The sequence below is a fragment of the Theropithecus gelada genome, chromosome 7a (assembly GCF_003255815.1).
Source record: "Theropithecus gelada isolate Dixy chromosome 7a, Tgel_1.0, whole genome shotgun sequence".
NCBI lineage: Eukaryota > Metazoa > Chordata > Mammalia > Primates > Cercopithecidae > Theropithecus > Theropithecus gelada.
Window position 1 is genome coordinate 54492629 of NC_037674.1, and position 20828 is coordinate 54513456.

At 42.5% G+C, this 20828-nt stretch overlaps 1 protein-coding gene across 2 annotated transcripts in view; it reads left to right on the forward strand.

Moving 5' to 3' along the window:
- The first annotated feature begins 16252 nt into the window (after positions 1-16252).
- CHRNA5 (cholinergic receptor nicotinic alpha 5 subunit) overlaps positions 16253-20828 on the forward strand; it is a 29621-nt gene continuing 25045 nt past the window's right edge. For both annotated transcript variants that reach the window (XM_025389998.1, XM_025389997.1), the window contains exon 1: positions 16253-16558. In XM_025389998.1, coding sequence (XP_025245783.1) covers positions 16453-16558 — 106 coding nt within the window. In that variant the 5' untranslated portion in view covers positions 16253-16452. The remainder of the gene's footprint in view (positions 16559-20828) is intronic.

Consider the following 20828-nt stretch of genomic DNA (forward strand, 5'->3'; position numbering starts at 1 on the left):
AAATTCACTGCTAAAACTAAATAACTGAACTCTTGCACCTAGGGGAAGTACTGGGTTAGGGTCCTACAAGCCACTGGTCACATTTTTACCAACTGATCAGTACATAACCTGTTTTTTGTGTGTTTCTACTTAAAGACACCTTTTTAAATGTATATTGTGGATTCATTAACATAGAACTCAGCCAACAGCTCTTTACCTGAATGTTTTAGTTTTGTTTTGTTTTTTGAGACTGGGTCTTGCTCTGTCACCCAGGCTGGAGTGCAGTGGTGTGATTATATTTCACTGCAGGCTCAAACCATCTTCCTGCCTTGACCTCCCAAAGTGTTAACATCACAGCCCTCTTATGCTTAGGAACAACACTAAACTTTTTTTTCGTAGAGACAGCAAGCAGGGAAGGTCTCACCATGTTTCCCGTGCCAGTCTCAAACTCCCGGACTCAAGTGATCCTCCTGCCTCAACCTCCCAAAGTGCTGACATCACAGCCCTGAATGTGCCAAGCGCCCCTCACATCACTTGCCAATCCTTCTGCCTTGAGAATGCTCTTCCTGGGTATCTATCACCCACTCCCTCATCTCCAGGTCTCTGCTTGAATGTCACCTTTTTTGGGGTACTTCTGTGAAGGAGCAATTTTTTTCCCCTGCACACTTAACATTTTCTATTCCCCATACATACCCTGTTGATTTTTTCTCCATAGCACTCATCACCAACTGGTGTATTTGTTTATTGTCTCTCTCCACTGGAATACAGGCTTCCAGAGCAGTACTTTGTTTTCATTCAATAGTTGTGTCTCAGTACCTAGAACAGAAACTGGCACATGTTAGGCAACAAATAAATACTGATGAATGAATAAATGCCCTGGATATGCTGGTGTGAAATCCTAAAAAATACCCACTTTCCATCCAGATCAATAGCACTGGTGGATTTTCTGTATTCTGACTATCCCTTCAACACTTGCCTAAAGCTAGGACAACTTCTTCAAAGGCAATAGTGGATAAGAGAGGCTGGTATAGTTTGCCACCACATTAGGAAAGTCTTCAGAATTTGACCCTAACAACAGGCAAATTTCAATGTATTCATCCTTTTGTTGAAATAAGTTCATACCACAGGGAAAAGCAAAAGATAGGAGGTGAGGCGAAGGCCACTCTGTAACTGAGTTTTTTTCCCTGCTATAGGGTTTGCCTACCTAGTCTAGATTCTCACACTAGCCCGACTTTCCTCTGCTCTGTGGCATATTTTTAACCCGAGTTGCAGGGCTGTTGGTTTCCAGAGTGTTGCCTGATGCATCCCAAATGTCGGCTTAGCAATCAATACACATCTGAACAGGGGCCCATCACTAATAGCAAGCATCTCATTCATGTGGGCAAAACTCATGGGTTTTCACAGGGACCCTACCAGCTCAGAAGCACCTTGATATAAATAAGTAGAAACCAAAGACAGCTAAGTTTTAAATCTTGAGTCAAAACTTTAAAATCAAAGTCAAGTTGATTTCATTTTGGCGAGCTTTCAAATCATGCTTTTAAAAATAAATCGTGTAAAAAAATCATGTACTCCTATGTATAATTTTACTTCTGGTGTTTTTTCTTAATCAGAAAATAAAGGAAGACTCTGGAATTTGTACAGTCTAGCACTTTGAAAGTTTCATGAGAGTGTTTGTTTTAGCAGTGCAAAAATATTCCATACTCTGAAAAACAAAACCAGAAAGTTGATTCATTTCTTCATTGGACACTTACCATGTTCCTGATAATTTTAGGTGGTGGGGATACATGGATAAGACATGTTCTCGGCTCTTGCAGTCTTGCAGGAAAAGTGGATAATCAACAACTTAATATTGTGGAGGAGTGCTAGACTCCAGGTAACTGTGTGCTGAAGGGTAGGGAGTAAAGGCAGAAGGAACCGCACGTGCATAGGCTTGGTAATGGGAAAACTTCACAGTAGCTAAGCAGAGCTAGAGCACAACTTACTGGGGAAATAAGAGACGAGGTTGGAAATGTACACTAGGATGAGAAGACAGCTTTGCAGGTCTTGAAGTCTGTGCTGTATGCAATGCAGAGGCAGCTGAGATTTTTTAGTGAATAAGAAAAACAATTACTCTGACTCGTTTAGAACAATGATTCTGGGAGCCCAGAAGATGGACTAGGTGGGAAGAGACAGTGAGTTAGGAGGCTACTGAAATAGGCAAGGAAAGATGACGGTGTAAGACTGTAGCAAAGGGAACAGAGAGGAAGGGAAGCTGCCATGGAGTGACAGAGGAGAGAGAAAAAGAAAGGGATGACAAGGGCGTCAAATTCAAGTAGTCACAATCTGATCTAAAAAAGTACTCAGTGAACACGATGAACGACTCTTAAAATTTCCTAATGTCGGCCGGGCGCGGTGGCTCAAGCCTGTAATCCCAGCACTTTGGGAGGCCGAGATGGGCGGATCACGAGGTCAGGAGATCGAGACCATCCTGGCGAACACCGTGAAACCCCATCTCTACTAAAAAATACAAAAAACTAGCCGGGCGAGGTGGCGGGCGCCTGTAGTCCCAGCTACTCGGGAGGCTGAGGCAGGAGAATGGCGTGAACCCGGGAGGCGGAGCTTGCAGTGAGCTGAGATCCGGCCACTGCACTCCAGCCCGGGCTACAGAGCGAGACTCCATCTCAAAAAAAAAAAAAAAATTTCCTAATGTCTTTTTTGTTACTATTGTTATCACATGAAACCAATTAGAGTTAATATTCCTAGTAGGGAAGAATTCTATAAACAACATTGCATATCACACATCAGGGTAAACCCATGTCAAATGCTTTTTTCCCCTTCTTCTTCCAGATATTATTCATTTGTATTCTTGTGTGCACTGTCTGATCATCTTTTTTCCCAATTTCTATCAGAGAATTTAACTTTCTAAAAATTCATTTGTGAGCTCTTTTAAAATAGTTGTTTGTCATCTGTGTTACATTTTTTTCATTGTAGCATTTGCATTTTTATTTTGTTTTTGATGCTAATGTACCGAAGGGTTGTTTTGTGTTTATGTAAACAAAGCTATCATTTCAAGTTCTTGTTAGTACAATGCACATAAAAATATTCCCCATGCCAAAGTACATCAACGTTATTCTAGTAAATTTGTGGTGTAATCATCTTTATAATACACAATTTGCAAAATATAATTGTTAATCTATTTTTAAAAGCAGTATTTAAATTAATCATGAAACTTTAATTCAATTGTTCAGACTACTTGGGAATTTTCCATTCTTGAGTGAATTCAGAATTACATGAAATGATAGTTATTTACCTTTCTCCATTTATTTTTGTTATTTTTTGGTAACAGCCTTACTGAGATACAGTTCACATACCATACAATTCGCCCATTTAAAGCATACATTTCAGTCGTTTTTTGTATACTCCCAGAATTGTGCAACCAGCACCACAATCAATTTAGAACATTTTCATCACCCCAAATATAAAACTCCACATACTTCTTAGCCATGACCCTCAAATCACTGCCCAGTCCTAGGCAACCACTCATCTTCTTACTGTGTCTACGGATTTGCCTATTATGGACATTTCATGTAAATGGAATCATACACTATGTGGTCCTTTGTGTCTGGCTTCTTTCACTTAGTGTAATGTTTTCAAGGTTTATATATGTTGTAGTATGCATTAGTAATTTGTGTACTAGATTAGAGAAAAAAAGCAGAGATGTATTTTTTTTCCATTGTATGGTTATACTACATTTTGTTTATCTACTTATTGGCAAAAATATGAGTTATTTCTACTCTTAAGAGTAATGCTGATATGTACACCCATGTACAAGTTTTTTGTGTGGACACACGTTTTCATTTATTTTGAGTATACACCTTGAAGTAGAATTTTTGGTTTATTTTAAAATCCATCTTTATGCCGTACATTAACATTAGTGATATGGATTTTTAAAAAAATCTACTTTGCCCTATTTTCTCCTATAAGAACCCAATAGAAATGGGAAATGGGTTGACTATTTGAGTAAATGTATATGAATCTGTTAGTTATAGAAGTAGGTCTCACAGTTGGAGAGGATTTTCACTTCCTTTCATCTTGGCAGGAAGAATGTTTTCTCTAAGTTTCTTTATACTTAACACTAGAGAGGCCAAGTCTTTGATTCTGTACCTAAGAGCTTTATGTAATAACCTCTGAAAAATTAGGAATCACATGGAATGGGAGAATCCAGGGTAAATTGTCTTCTGAGTCCTGAACAACCTAATAACTTACTTTCTCTGATTAGGAAAGCAATGCATGATCACTTTGGAAAACACACAGTGAATACAATAAAAATCACCCATAATATCTTGCCCAGAGTTAGCCACTATTAACTTATCTCATTGGCCCAGTTTAGATACTGAATGAGTATACCGGTAACCTTCAGCAAATTATAGGCAAACTATTTTAAAAGACTGTTTTATTTTGTTTTCTTTGGAGATGGAGTCTTGCTCTGTCACCCAGGCTGGAGTGCAGTGGCACAATCTCGGCTCACTGCAACCTCCCAGGTTCACGCAATTCTCCTGCTTCAGCCTCCAAAGTATCTGGGATTACAGGCACCTGCCACCATGCCCAGCTGTTGTTTTTTTAATTTTTAGCAGACAGGGGGTTTTACCATGTTGGCCAGGCTGGTTTCAAACTCCTGGCCTCAAGTGATCCATCCGCCTCGGCCTCCCAAAGTGCTGGGATTACAGGCACGAGCCACCACCACGCCCAGCCTAAAAATACTCTTAATGGAGAAATGTAAAAATACTTTTCCTTCTAATTGCCTTTCTTTTCTTTTTCCTTTTTTTGAGATGAAGTCTCACTCTTTTGCCCAGGCTAGAGTGCAGTGGCACCATCGTGGCTCACTGCAACCTCCACCTCCCAGGTTCAAGTCATTCTCCTGCCTCAGCCTCCTGAATAACTGGCATTACAGATGCGCACCACCACGCCTGGCTAATTTTGTATGTTTAGTAGAGATGGGGTTTCACCATTTTGGCCAGGCTGGTCTCGAACTTCTGACCTCAAGTGATCCACCCACCTCAGCCTCCCAAAGTGCTGCGATTACAGGCGAGAGCCACCGCACCCAAGTATTTTGCAGCCTTAGAAAGCCCTGTTTCTCTTTACAGCAGAGTAGAAGCTATCATTTGTTGAATAAACAGTAAGTGTCAGCTACATTATAAATGTTAGTGCTAATTCTCACAACAACCTTGTAAACCCTTGAGGGCCTACTCTGTGCTCAGTGACTTAGAGGCAATCTCTCTATAGTGTAGCTGAGGAAACCAAAGATCAGAAAAGGTGAGTAATTTGTGTCAAGTCACACAACTCCAGTGCTATCATTCCATGCAAGCCATCACTATCATTCCCTTGCCTGGACTTCTATAATAGCTGCCCATGCTTGTTCCCCTCCAACCTATTCTCTCCTTCACTGCTAGAGGGATCTTCTTAATATGTCAGTCGAAGCACATGAACACATGTCTTAAACCTCACATAAGTTTCCCATCAGAGAACTTCCCCAGTTTACTGTGAAGCTAATGCAGCTTAAGATTCAAGTCTTCATTTGCATGGCTCCTTCCTAGGCTCTGGGAAGGACCCTAATAATGTATTCTTATGCTCATACGCAAAATACCTTTTTTTTTTTTTCTTTTCAGAGACAGAGTCTCACTCTGTCGCCCAGGCTGGAGTACAGTGGCACGATCTTGGCTCACTGCAATCTCCACCTCCTGGGTTCAACCAATTCTCCTGCTTCAGCCTCCCGAGTAGCTGGGATTATAGGCGCATGCCACCATGCGAAGCTAATTTTTTTTGTATTTTAATAGAGACGGGGTTTCACCATGTTGCCTGGGCTGGTCTCGAACTCATGAAGTCAGGCAATCTGCCTGTCTTGGCCTCCCAAAGTGCTAGGATTACAGGAGTGAGCTACTGCGCCTGGCCGCAAAATATCTTTTAACAGCAATTGAGAAGCACTACTGTTTGTTTCTGCACAAATTTCTCCTCCTTTTGGAAGACATTGGAGTGGACATGGGTGTAATGGAATATGTTAATTCACAGTCACTTTCATGGATAGTGAGCTTATTGTTAACCATTCCAGTGTAGAAATGGCTTCGGGATGTTTCCTACCACCATTGTGCCAACTCACCTGGCATCATGACAAGAAGATACAGGGGCAGAGGTTGTGTCACCACGTGAACTACGTCTTCTATGGTGCCCATCATTGGAAGTTTATGAATACTGGAGAGAGAAACAAGGCTTGAAATCTATGGAGTCAGAAGCTAATCTATGATAAACACTTCCGGTCTCCAGATGTATAAAATTATAAGCTAAGGATTCAGTTCTCATCAATACCAAAACAGGAAGTGGGAAAAGTACTATAGGATGTCAGACTGATAGTCAAACTATCATTTTCTAGTTACTGTGATGTTTGTCATCTTTTAAAAAATTTGTTCTGGCTTTGAGTGTTGTGGTCCAACAAATAATGTAATTTGTTGAAATTTTTTTTGCTCTAAGTAAATAACCAATTTCACACCCAATTTCACATTTGTACTATCCTATTCTTTTTCTGTTTGTAGAGATGGGGTTTTGCTATGTTGCCCAGGCTGAGGCTTGACTTGAACTCCTGGGCTCAAGTGATCCTCCCTTTTCAGCCTCCCCAGTAGCTGGGACTACAGGCACGTGCCAACACACCTGGCTTGTATTGTCATATTCTTTGCTTAAACAGAACTCCTTCCCACCTGCCCAAATAGTATAATCTTCAATATAAACCGGAATTAGCCCCTGTTTTCCATTGTCCCCCTATCTTGTTGAGAATCTGTACCTGATTCCTCTCTGCCCCTCCCTCACACAAATTTCGTTCTTTTTTTTTTTTTTTTTAAGACAGGTTCTCTCTCTGTCACCACAGCTGTGGTGCCATCATAGTTCACTGCAGCCTCAACCTCCTGGGTTCAAGTGATACTCCCATCTCAGCCTCCCATGTAGCTAGGACCACAGGTGTGCACTACCACGCTCAGATAATTTTTATTTTTAGTAGAGATGAGGTCTCACTATGTTGCCCAGGCTGGCGAACTCCTGAGCTCAAGCGATCCTCCTGCCTTGGCCTCCCAAAGTGCTGAGATTACAGGCATGAGCTACTGTGCCTAGCCGTAGCAAGCTCTTTTCTACCTAAGTGTCTTTAGCTAGATCACCCCCCTATCTGGAATGCTCTTCCCTCCATCCTGCACGACTGCCACTTTCTCCATCTTCTGTCCTAACTCAGGTTACCTTGTCAGGAAGGCATTTCCTGACCACTCGATCTAAAGTAAAAGTCCCTACCCACTACTGCATCAATTTTATCCCTCAATAGTTTTTTTTTTTTTTTTTTTTTTTTTTTTTTTGACAGAGTTACACTCGGTTGCCAGGCCAGTCTGGAGTGCAGTGGCACAATCTTGGTTCACTGCAATCTCAGCCTCCCGGGTAGCTGGGATTACAGGCGTGCGCCACCACACCCAGCTATTTTTTGTATTTTTAGTAGAGACGGGGTTTCACCATATTGGCCAGGATGGTCTCCATCTCCTGACTTCGTGATTTACCTGCCTAGGCCTCCCAAAGTGCTGGGATTACAGGCATGAGCTACTGCGCCAAGCACTCCTCAATTGTTCTTATCAAATTCTGAAATTATCTTGCTTGTTTTTTGTTATTTTTTTTTAAAGACAAGGTCTTATGTTGTTTCTTTTTAAAGACAAAGCTTATTTTTATTTTTATTTTTGAGATGGTGTTTTGCTCTTGTCACCAGGGCTGGAGTGCAATGGCGCACTCTCTGCTCACTATAATCTCCACCTCCTGGGTTCAAGCGATTCTCCTGCCTCAGCCTCCCAAGTAGTTGGGATTACAGGCATGTGCCATCACACCAAGCTAATTTTTATATTTTTAGTAGAGATGGGGTTTCACCATGTTAGCCAGGCTGGTCTTGAACTCCTGACTTCAGGTGATCCACCCACCCCAGCCTCCCAAAGTGCTGGGATTACAGGCATGAGCCACTGCGCCCAACCAAGGTTTGTTTTTTTAAAGACAAGGTCTCACTCTGTTGCCCAGGCTAGGGTGCAGCAGCAGGCATGATCATAGCTCAGTGAACTCCTGTGCTCAAGGGACCCTCCCACTTCAGCCTCACAAGTAGCTAGGACAACAGGTGCACACCACCACACCTGGCTATTTTATTTTACCTTATTTTATTTTATTTAATAGAGATAAGGGGGTTCTTGATGTTGCCCAGGCTGGTCTGGAACCCCTGGCCTTAAACAATCCTCCCACCTCAGCTTCCCAAAGTGCTGGGATGATAGGCGTGAGCCACCGCCTCCAGCTTTGTTTACTTGTTTATTGTTTGAGTTCCTTCCCACCCAGCTTTGTTTACTTGTTTATTGTTTGAGTTCCTTCCCGAGGCAGTACTTTCCAAGAATGCAGGGACATTAACTATCATGTTCACTAAATCATTCCTAGAATTTGGCATATACATTAGTTGTTTCTTAAATATTCGTTGAATGAATGAATGAATAGCTGGGAGTGACAGCAAAGATTCAAACTCATGTTTATCAAATCAAAGGCTGTGCGATGCCCAATATGCCAAAAGCTCTCTGTATTTCCCAATCTGTTATCCCATAGAGCATTGAAGAGATCATGTGTGTGTTAAGAACACAGACAGTTTCAATTCTGGTTCACCAATGACTGAGAAGATCAGATATAATCAAGGATCAAAATATTCTTTTCCATATAGGTGACTTCAAGTATTCTTCAGTTTTCAAAAAATTTAAAACACCTAAAATTAATCAGACATGTTCTAAAAGAGCAAGGAAAAATTGTGTTCTGTGTGAGACAGCTGTGGAACTGGGAATTACCAAATGATTTCCACTTTTAAGAGATTTGGATCAGGTGGCTTAGAATTAGATTAAAGATAATCAATTCCCTGGAACAATCAATGCCATGCATAACTCTAATCTTCAGAAGGAGCTTTTTGTATTGCTGAGAGGTTGCTCATCTGGTCTTGTTTTTTATCCATACGGAAACCTTGATGTCAATTAGTATTCCACGGGAAATGAAGCTAGATGAGAAAGTGAACCCTTGCTAAATAAATTAGAAGAGACGATAATTAAAGCAGAGATTCTTTTTTTTTTTTTTTTTTGAGACGGAGTCTCGCTCTGTTCCCCTGGCTGGAGTGCAGTGGCGCGATCTCGGCTCACTGCAAGCTCCGCCTGCCGGGTTCCTGGCATTCTCCTGCCTCAGCCTCCCAAGTAGCTGGGACTACAGGCGCCCGCCACTGCGCCCGGCTAATTTATTTGTATTTTTAGTAGAGACGGGGTTTCACCGTGGTCTCGAACTCCTGACCTTGTGATCCGCCCGCCTCGGCCTCCCAAAGTGTTGGGATTACAGGCGTGAGCCACCGCGCCCGGCCTTAAAGCAGAGATTCTAAACCGTATCAGAGAAGCAGCTCTATTTTCATTTTACCATCACTTCCCTAAAAGCAATATATGGCAGTTTACAGATTACACATGGAAATGAAATATATTAAATTTTGGATTTTTTTGTGCTTTTGAGGATCAGAACTTCATAATATCTCTTGACTGAAGGAGAGTTAATCTGGGAACAAATAATTTGGCAATCGATACATTAAATTCTTTTTTTTTTTTTTTTTGAGACGGAGTCTCGCTCTGTGCCCCAGGCTGGAGTGCAGTGGCGCAATTTCGGCTCACTGAAAGCTCCGCCTCCCAGGTTTACGCCATTCTCCTGCCTCAGCCTCCTTAGTAGCTGGGACTACAGGCGCCCACCACCGCGCCCGGCTAATTTTTTGTATTTTTAGTAGAGACGGGGTTTCACCGTGTTAGCCAGGATGGTCTCGATCTCCTGACCTTGTGATCCGCCCGCCTCGGCCTCCCAAAGTGCTGGGATTACAGGCTTGAGCCACCGCGCCCGGCCCGATACATTAAATTCTAAGATGACAGTTCTCCTGGTCTATAGCCACAAATATCTGGAACATTTGTGGTCTAAACCTGCAGTATAATTTGTACTTTGGATTCACTTCAGGTATACATAGCAGTGTCTATAAATACCTTTCATGTCCAGAATAGAAAGCCTGAGGGAGAGACAGAGGCTAGATATTTGATATTAGAAAAATATTCCAATGCTACCTTTTGCACAGAATTGAATATTTGTAATTGTGTCTTGTAGATATCAAATTAAAAGTATAAGTTTCATTTTAACATTTATAATAGTATACCATCTATGGAGAACAGACAATATGTATTTATATTACACACATTTACATATTCCTAATAAGGTGTCTTTATTTAGTAGACAAATGGTGAACTTTTGCATATTAAAAATTATTACTTTACTCTAGGACTTTATGGAAATTCATATTTGTCTTAAAAAGAAAAATTATTTTATAACGTAATTCATCATTCCCAGATTTAAAAGCTTTCAACATTTAGGGCACATGGGATATTGTATTGTACTTTCTTAAAAGTGAAAAACAGTATCTTCATTTTTTTTTTTTTGAGACAGAGTCTCACTCTGTTGCCAGGGCTGGAGTGCAGTGATGGGATCTCGGTTTATTGCAACCTCTGCCTCCTGGGTTCAAGCGATTCTCCTGCCTCAGCCTCCTGAGTAGCTGGGATTACAGGCTCCTGGCATTACACCCAGCTAATTTTTTGTATTTTCAGTAGAGACAGGGTTTCACCGTATTGTCCAGGCTGCTCTTGAACTCCTGACCTTGTGATTCGCCCACCTCAACCTCCCAAAGTGCTGGGATTACAGGCATGAGCCACTGCACCCAGCCTAGTATCTTCATTTTTAACAAGAATGTTTTGTAGGCCAGGTGTGGTGGCCCATGCCTGTAATCCCAGTACTTTGGGAGGCCAAGGGGGCGGATCACCTGAGGTCAGGAATTCGAAACCAGCTTGGCCAACATGGTGAAACATCTCTACTAAACAAACAAAATTAGCCAGACGTGGTGAGGCATGCTTGTAATCCTAGCTACTTGGGAGGCTGAGGAAGGAGAATCACTTGAACCTGGGGGGTAGAGGTTGCAGTGAGCCGAGATCGCGCCTTTGCACTCCAGCCTAGGCAACAAGACTGAAACTCCATCTCAAAAAAAAAAAAAAAAAAAAGAAAAAAAGTTTGGTAGCTGAATTGCCATTTCCTTGTTAACATGCATTTTTCTTGAATGTAGGTAATTGAACCTGTCACATTGTGTTTTATATATATATATGCTATTATTAAATTCTGTTGAGAAGGTTTAGTTTTATATATGGCTTATGTTTTTGTGATATTTGATTTTATGCATTACTATTTAGTTATTACAATCTAATAAAAATGTGGCCAATTGATTTTCTTTTTTAAAGCTCTCCACATTAAAATATGTCTGTACTTTTACGTTTTGATTGTGGTCATTGAAATAGCCCTTTAAAGAGAGCTTTTCTTCTTATATTGTTTCTTATGAAGGGTTGAATTTTAATATCACATCAATACTTGCTTTTTTCATTTAATCTGTGAAAATGAATTTAATTTCAGCAGTAAAATTGACAGCATCCATTTTTATCTTTAATTAACTTTTCAGTTTGGCTTTCATCTTAAAGGCTCACAGCAGAATTTATCACCCAGCCATAATAGAAGTGCTGAATGGAAGATTCAGAGAAGCTGACTAGCTCTGAATTTAGCTCAGTTGACCCCATTATAAAAAAGAAAAGTGAACAACATTGATATAAAAGACAACTCATTAGGCCATACCACTAACAGATGACAATGTTTATTTTTGATTTCCGCTATTTATTTGGCCTCCGAATTCCCTTTCCATGCACTCTCTTTTTAACTCCAAAGCACCAACTGCCCTTTACTTAAGGGTTTTGTAAGTATGAAAGTACGTCAGAGAATAATTGCTACATAAATAATAATAGCTAGCATCTATTGCATACTCAAGCACTGTGCTAAGGACTTTATTAACTTTATATTCTGTGAGGCAGGTTTTATGGCACTGTTTAAAAATTAGTAATGGGGCTTAAAGAGATTAACTTTAGTTTAGTGAATGGTTAAGTGTTTGAAGTCAGGTCACCTGGATTTGAATCCCTGCCCACTATTTTCTAGCTTGCTAGCTCTGAGATCTTGGGAAAACCAGTTAGGATTCATATATTCAGTGAAAGCAACGAGCAGAGGGAGTACAGGACCCAACTTAGTTAGAGAGATTGCTTTCTTTTTTTTTTTTTTTCTTTTTTTTTTTTGTATTTTTAGTAGAGACGGGGTTTCACTGCATTAGCCAGGATGGTCTCGATCTCCTGACCTCGTGATCCGCCCGTCTCGGCCTCCCAAAGTGCTGGGATTACAGGCTTGAGCCACCGCGCCCGGCCGAGAGATTGCTTTCATACAAGAAGTGACAATAAGCCCAGTGCTAGAGGAGGAGTAGGAGTTAGGCAAAGCAGAGGAGGAGGAGGGGTGGGGAGAGATTAGTCCAGGCAGAGGAACAGCATGTGTGAAGGCCCTAGAGCAGGACTGGGCTTGGTGGTTCCTGTCCTGAAGGGACCCATGTGGCTGGAATTTAGTTTGCAAAGGGGAGGGGTGTGACGCGGAGTTTGTGAGCATAGCGGGGGGCGGGGGGCCTCTAAAAATCATGACAAGGACTTGGGATTTTGTTTCCGTTTGAAGACAATCACTCGGGCTGCCATCTGCAGAGTGTGTTGGAGGATCCAGGGAAGGAGACCCAGAGAGAGGCTGGGGCAGGAGTCTAAGATAGAGATGCATTTGAATAAAGTAGGAGTGGAAAGGAGATACAGGAGATGGATTCAAAATAAATTCAAGGCTGGCCAGGTGCGGTGGCTCATGCCTGTAATCGCAGCACCTTGGGAGGCCGAGGCGGGTGGATCACCTGGAGTTCCAGACCAGCCTGACCAACATGGTGAAACACCATCTCTACTAAAAATACAAAATTAGCTGGGCCTGACGGCGCATGCCTGTAATCTCAGCTACTTGGGAGGCTGAGGCAGGAGAATCACTTGAACCCGGGAGGCAGAGGTTGCAGTGAGCTGAGATCGCACCATTGTACTCCAGTCTGGGCAACAAGAGTGAAACTCCTTCTTAAAAATAAAATAAGTAAATAAATAAATAAATTCCAGGTAAATAGCACTTAGGGTTGAATTAGACTTGGTGGGTGAAGTAGAGGGAGGAACTAAGGATGACTTCCAGTTTTCTAGCTTGAGTAATTAGTCAGATGGTGGTAGCATTGATTGAGATGGGAAGGCTAAGAGGATAACATGGTTTGGGGACATCTTAAGCGACATATCTAAGTGACTATAATGTAAAGTACATAGTCAAATACACTGGAGCTCAGAGGCGAGATCAGCACTTATCTGCGTATGAATCTGATCATCATCAATGTATGGATGGTATTTACAGCCAGGGAAATGGATAAGATCACTGAGGGAGGAAGTTTACAGAGACAGGAGAATAGGTCCCAGATGTGAGCCTCTGGAATTTCCAACAGGCAAAGCCTGGGTCAAAGAGGAGGAACCTGCCAAGAGAACTGAGAAGGAGTTGGCCAAAACAAGGATAATAAAAGTACTACTCCTATAATATTGAGATTAAATGAACTAGCATATTAAACAGTGTTTAACTTCTTACAGTCCCCTTACTTAGCAGTGTTAATTTAATTATTAAATTCTACTTTCTATGACAAGGTACTGACTGGCCAGTGGGTATTGTAAAGGTGAATAAGACATAGCCCCGCTGGGTATGGTGGTTCACACTCCTAATCCCAGCACTTTGGGAGGCTGAGGTGGGAGGATCTCTTGAGCCTGGGAGTTTCAGACAAGCCCAGACGACATAGTTAGACCTTGTCTCTACCAAAGAAAACCAAAGAAACAAACAAAAAAAAATCAAAACTAAAAAAATTAGCTGGTTGTAGTGGTGCACACCTGTAATCCCAGCTACTTGATAGGCTGGGGAGGAAGGAACCCTTGAGTTTGAGCCCAGGAGGTTGAGGCTGCAGTGAGCTATCATCACACTGCTACACACTCCAGCCTGGGCAAGAGTAAAATCCTGTCTCTACTAGGAAAAAAAAAACAAAAACAAAAACATAGCCGCTAGACTGAGAAACCCATTATCTAGTAGAGAACATAATTATAGAGAAATAGATAAAGAGAAGGCAAGTGGCATTTGAAATGAGCCTTGAAGAAAGGGTGGGTTTAGATATTCAGAAAAGGGGAGAAGGAAGGACAAGTGAAGACAGGAAAGTGTAATAAAAATTCCACCATCTTCAGAGGAAAATGTGTCTGGGATGCAAGAACTGTGTAATAGTCCCTTTGGCTAAGTCTCAGAAAGTTGGTAGATAGAGGCCACTTTGGGGGAACTTTGTAGGCGGTGGCTGCAGCAACAGCAGCAATTTTCATTGTCATTTGATCAGCTAATGTCTCCTAGCAGTGTGAAGATGTCTGTTATCAGAATCAGGTGTAGCACCACATCCAGCAAACATGAGAAATTGGCATATCCCCCTGGAAATACCATCTAAGATGTAGACGTTATATTCTGATTATTTGCTTGGATTTTAAAATGCCCTACAAATGACATGCTTTGCCTTTCACTTAATAGCGACAATTAATAGTGTTTTTCATAGATTATGTAAATAACCATCATTCTCATGATTATTGATATAACATCTAGGAGTTCCAATTATACTTCCAGTGGCTCCACTAACAACCATTTCATTCCAGTTTTGCCACTGACAGGTACTGTGACCTTCAGCAGTTATTCAATTCCTCTGTTTCAAATCAATTAGCTGTAAAAGCAGAATAACACTTTAAAGTCATCCAAACACTGTTAGGATGAATTGCATAAGTGCCTATAAGTCCCATAAATTCTTCAGAGTAAAACATAAATTTGCAGTGAAAAGATGATAGGTACTGTCTTTCATTTCTGTGCAGAAGTACAATTAATTACTAACCCTAACTGGGGTTAACCACGTCTTGTGCATTCCTTTTCTGTGGCCCCTTTCTGTAAGTCCTGCTTAAACAGATTGGCTCCATTGGATGTAATTTCCATTTTTCTAGCTGTAGTTGGACCTAAGAAGTTGGACCGTCTTCACTGAATTTTGCTGTTTAGATTCTTTGCAACCAGGTTTAGTTTTTCACAGATTTACTAGTCTGGAGGTTGGAGTGAAATTTCTGCTCACAGTGAGTCTTAGAGGTGTCAACTCCACAAAGCATACTGTGAAGAGTCAGCGGCTCCCTCTGCCACTGAAATTTAAAGATAATTCGCCTGAATCCCTTCAGTCAAATGAACCTCTCTAATCAATTATGGACAGAGAGGATGAAATACAGGGTCTGGAGGGATTTGAGACGGGTTTCCAGCAGTCAGCACCAATCTCCACTGGAGCTGCTAAGTGTCTGTAGCAGATAGCGTCACTAATATTTACAAATGTTAATTGATGGCAACACGGAGGGTGATGCCCACGTTTGAGGCGACTGCATATCATTTCCGGGGATGGCTTGAGTGTCAGAGCTGTACCTTCCCGAGTCCTCTAGTTTATCTGCCTCGGTTCCTCGTTTCCAGACGAGGAAACAGGCCCAGAGAGGAAGGTGACTTGCCCAGGGTTGCCTCGCTGGGCCACAACACAGGTCTCCTGGTGGGGACCCCTTGGCTGGCACGACGGCCCCAGAAGGCAGTCAAGCTGCCACTGGTACTTCCTGGTGAGAAAGACTTGAGTGGGCAGCGGGGCCCATGGAGAACTCTGCAGCCCGGAGCAAGTCCCCCACCACTGTGATTCTGCCCCAGCTTCCCGCTTGTTTCCTTCGCAGCTCTGATACAACTCGGAATTACTTTATTTACATTTTCTGTCAGCTGGGAGCATTCTGTCCCTCTGCTTCCCTTTTGGTGCTGAGCACAGAGCAGACATCAATGAATAGCTGTTATCTTAAGGTGTGCAGTGACTTGGCCAAGGACACCCGGTGGTTAGAGAAGGACGCGCCTGCGATGCCACCCTAGAGTCCTTGCCTTCCTGGAACTCTGCTCCAGGTCGCACCTGCCAGAAGGAAGGCCTGGAGGCGGGGGCCAGGGCGATGGGGCGGGGCCAGGGTTGGAAAAGGAGGAGCTAGGAGCAGACAGGGTTGGGCCAGAGGCGGGGCCGGGGGGGGAAGTCCTGGTGGGGATCGGAGGCGGGGCTATGAGTAGACCGGACAGGGCCAGAAGGAACAAGGCGGGGATTGGGCGGGGCAAGAGAAAACAAGGGCGGGGCCGGGGTGGTTCTGGGCGGGGTCAGGCGCCGCAAGCTTCTACACGCGTCCCGAGCCCGCCTGAAGCTGCTGGGCTGAGGCTGTTGTCCCGGCGGGATCTGAGGAGCGGAGCGGCCCCTCTGCTGCGTCTGCCCTCGTTTTCTCTCACGACTCACACTCAGTGCTCCATCCCCCAAGAGTCCGCGTTCCCCGCACGGCGGTCGAGAGGCGGCTGCCCGCGGTCCCGCGCGGGCCAGGGGCGATGGCGGCGCGGGGGTCTGGGCCCCGCGCGCTCCGCCTGCTGCTCTTGGTCCAGCTGGTCGCGGGGTGCTGCGGTCTGGCGGGCGCGGCGGGCGGCGCGCAGGGAGGTAAGCCCGGGCGGCAGAGGTGCGGGGCGGGGCGGGGGGCCGCGGGCCAGAGCGGGGACTGGCCCGGCCCCCAACCGCGGTGCCCAAGAAGCCGCCAGGCCACGGCCGCCGGAAAACCTGGTTGCGAGGCGAGGTGGGTTTTTTTCTCCTGGGGGCTTGGAGTGAGGTTTCAGTTTAAATGCCCGGATTTGCTCATTTAAATGCAGAGAAAAGCCACTTGGGTGGGTTTTCGTTGTTGTTCCACGACCTGCATCGCTGGAGACTACGAGGCTGGCTTAGCGTGTACTTCCACACAACTTTTTCAGTAAAAGATGCCGCTGTTGTCCAGTAGGTCTTTCCTGTCGTGGTGGCAGCCAGGCTTACCACTTTGTTGCCTATTCACGGGATATAGAGACTCTGGGTTTTATTCTAGGGGTTGGGACTTATCTTCCACCTCCTGCCCGCCTCTTCCCCAATTCCTGTCCCCCACCCACCGCAGCATTTGAAAACCTTCCCTTTCGCTGGAGATGAAAAGTGTGTGTTGTAGCGGGCTAGGCGGCCGACTTCCCTGGCTTCTGGGCTAATCGTTTGCATCCAAAGTTCCTCACTAGCTCCTTAGAGCACAGCTTTTTTCAGCCTGATGTTTTTCAAGAGGTTTTGGACAGGAATGGAAACAACAAAAGAAATCGCGTAGTCCCACATGTTTCAAGTGCCTGAGAAAGTTTTAGAGTCAGTTCTCTCAGTACCTTGAAGAAAAATACGTTTGTGGAGCAGCTATGGTGTGATCTAAACATAGAAAAGCTAAGCATCCGTTAAGCAAGATATGATTGCAGAAGTTCACTACGTCTGTATTTCAGGTTTTATGAGTGAGTTTCTTAAATAGGGGAAATATTGCAAGAACCTTTTCTTGCCTTTCTTTGTTAAGGTTTTTAATCTGTGGCTCCTGATTTTAGGAAGTAATAAGACTAGAATAAGTCATTGCAGGATGTATTGCTTAGTGTAGACCGAAGAGAAATAAGATGGAGGGTGATTTAAACAAATTAAGAGAATCCTGGGCAGAGAGAGTTAAACAGAAAGAAAGGAATGTGATGTTGGAGCCAGGCATTTAAATTATGGCTCTGGTGCATCCTGCCTGGACAAACTTCTCTCAGCTCTTTTCCTTCTTTAAGAAATGGGGGATAACCGTGCTTACCTCTCAGAGTTCTTTTGAGGATTAAATAATGCATATAAAATGCCAGGCACAGTGTCTGACACTCGAGAAAATGGTAGTTCTCTACCCCTTTTGATGAAACTGAACTTTAAAAATCTGTTTCATTTCTTTTAATATAAAACACTGTAGCCAAGCGTTAAATAGTGTAAATAGCTATCTCCCTTCATGCATGGTGTTCAGTAACAAAGTGAAATTGATTAGTTCCTACTTTCTGCCCCACTTAGTTAATATCTCTCTCATAATAACCATCTGGTTGTATTGCACTTATGTTTCCTCCTTGTTCCACGTGAGCTCCTTAAGAACTGTGATTCTTGTTTATCTTTGTATCCCCAACACCTACCTTACTGTAGGAGCCCAGTGAAGGTTTGCAGAAGGAAGGAGTGGAACAGTATTACCTCTCTGGATAGTAGTTTCCCCATCTGTTTGGTGAGGGGCCATTAAAGGATTCCCCTTTCCACCTCATAAATTGTAAGATTCTGTGTGCTCTTAGAAGTGATCATCTTGAAGAACAAAGTGATATTGAATGGATGATGTAATTGCACACTTGCTCTTAACTGTTAATGTGCATTTGTGTACAGCTGTCGTTGCATGTGGGTGGTTGAAAGTACTGTCTGGAAATAGGAGACCTGCCACTCACTGTCTGTGTTTCCTTGGATGTATTACTTGACCTTGCTAATTCTTTATTTCTCTCTCTTTAAAATGAAAGGGTGGTAGTAGATGTTTTTTAAGTCAACTTTAAGTTTTTTAAGTTCAAGTATAATTACCTTTATTTTTACAATTTATTGTTTTCATATTCGTCTTAGGTTCTTAATAGTAACCTTTCTCTATGGTTTTCTGTGAGCCAATCCCCAGGTAAAGAGAATATCTAGACAGCCAGCAGCCATTATTTGACTGATGAACAGTCACAGAGCTGTGGAGAGTAGCTCAGGAGACAATTAAAGTATAATAAAGTATAATGAACTAGTACATTAAGATAATACAAGCATTTTAAACTGACCTGTGATTGGGACAGTGATTATGGAAGTTAGATAATCATTAACTATCTAATTATATTTCTTAGCTATGTGACATTTTAAAGCTGATGGTCATATTTCTTAGCTGTGTGACATTTTATTTTTTTTAATATTTTAAAATTTTACTTTAAGTTCTGGGATACATGTGCAGAACGTGCGGGTTTGTTACATAGGTATACATGTACCATGGTGGCTTGCGGCACCTATCAACCTGTCATCTAGGTTTTAAGCCCTGCATCCATTAGGTATTTGTCCTAATGCTCTCCCTTCCCTTGCCCCCAACCTCCCGGCAGACCCCGGTGTATGATATTCCCCTCCCTGTGTCCATGTATTCTCATTGTTCAACTCCCACTTATGAGTGAGAACATGCGGTGTTTGGTTTTCTGTTCCTGTCTTAGTTTGCTGAGAATGATGGTTTCCAGCTTCATCCGTGTCCCTGCAAAGGACATGAACTCATTCTTTTTTGTGACTGCACGCTATGTGACATTTTAAATGGTTGAAACTTAATTAGTATATGTAGTGGCTGAAAATAAAATAGGAAAATAAAATAATTCGTAGAAAATGAGAGCTATCAAAGATTTTTTTCCTCTCACCTTTAGTCATTTTCATTAACATTTTCAGAAGCTAACAGAAGTACACACATAGTGACTGTCAGTTTTACTTTTGTTATGTATGTCCTTACATAAACTTTATACACAATTTAATTTGCAATTTAAAATTATTTTGATTTCCAAGAAATACTAAATATGCTGTATGAACTAGACTGAGCAACTGGAGGGCAGGATTTCATTTGTCTGTGTATTTCCTGACACATTGCAGATGTACCTGTATTTATTTATTTATTTATTTTTATTTTATTTTATTTTATTTTTTGAGACAGAGTCTGGCTCTGTGGTCCAGACTGGAGTGCAGTGGCATGATCTTGGCTCACTGCAAGCGCCGCCTCCCGGGTTCACACCATTCTCCGCCATTCTCCTGCCTCAGCCTCCCGAGCAGCTGGGACTACAGGCGCCCGCCACCTCGCCTGGCTAATTTTTTGTATTTTTTAGTAGAGACGGGGTTTCACTGTGTTAGCCAGGATGGTCTTGATCTCCTGACCTTGTGATCCACCCGCCTCGGCCTCCCAAAGTGTTGGGATTACAGGCGTGAGCCACCGCGCCCGGCCGTACCTGTATTTATTAATGTAACATATGGGCTGAACTCTGAGGTTTTCAGTCAATTGTAAGAATAGCTTTTTTTAAGGTTGAGTTCATGTCCTTTGTAGGAACATGGATGAAGCTAGAAACCATCATTCTGAGCAAACTATCGCAAGGATAGAAAACCAAACACCGCATGTTCTCACTCATAGGTGGGAATTGAACAACGAGAACACTTGGACACAGGGTGGCGAACATCACACATGGGGGCCTGTTGTGGGGTAGTGATGGGGAGGCATAGCATTAGGAGATATACCTAATGTAAATGATGGGTTAACAGGTGCAGCACACCAACATGGCACATGTATACATATGTAACAAACCTGCATGTTGTTTGTTATGCAGAACTTAAAGTATAATAATAAAAAAAAAATAAAAAAGGAAAAATATCAGCATTGATATAAAGGAATTAATGCCCCAGATCATTAATTCTTGGGCGTCAGAGGGTTTCTGAAATAAAAATTTGCTTATAAAAAATAGCATTTTTTTCAACCTATAATCTACAAATTAGATCTAGCAAGTAATTTTTTATAATTAGGACTTGAAGTTTTAATTCAGTAATTTCAGTACAGAACATTTTTTTCTAATAGCATTATTTTTCTTCTCAAAGCATTGGAATTAAATTATCAGATGATAGTTTAAGTTCACTCTTAAACAAGCATGTCTACTGTTAGAGTTGTTAAATACTGGAATTTTTTTTTTTTTTTTTTTTTTTTTTTTTTTTTTTTTGAGACAGAGTCTGACCCACCTGCCTCGGGCTCCCAAGTGCTGGAATTACAGATGTGAGCCACTGTGCCCGGCCTGGAATTGTTTTTGCAAGAAGTTTGGAATTTGTTTCTTTAGCCATCTGTTCCACAGAACAGCATGGGTAT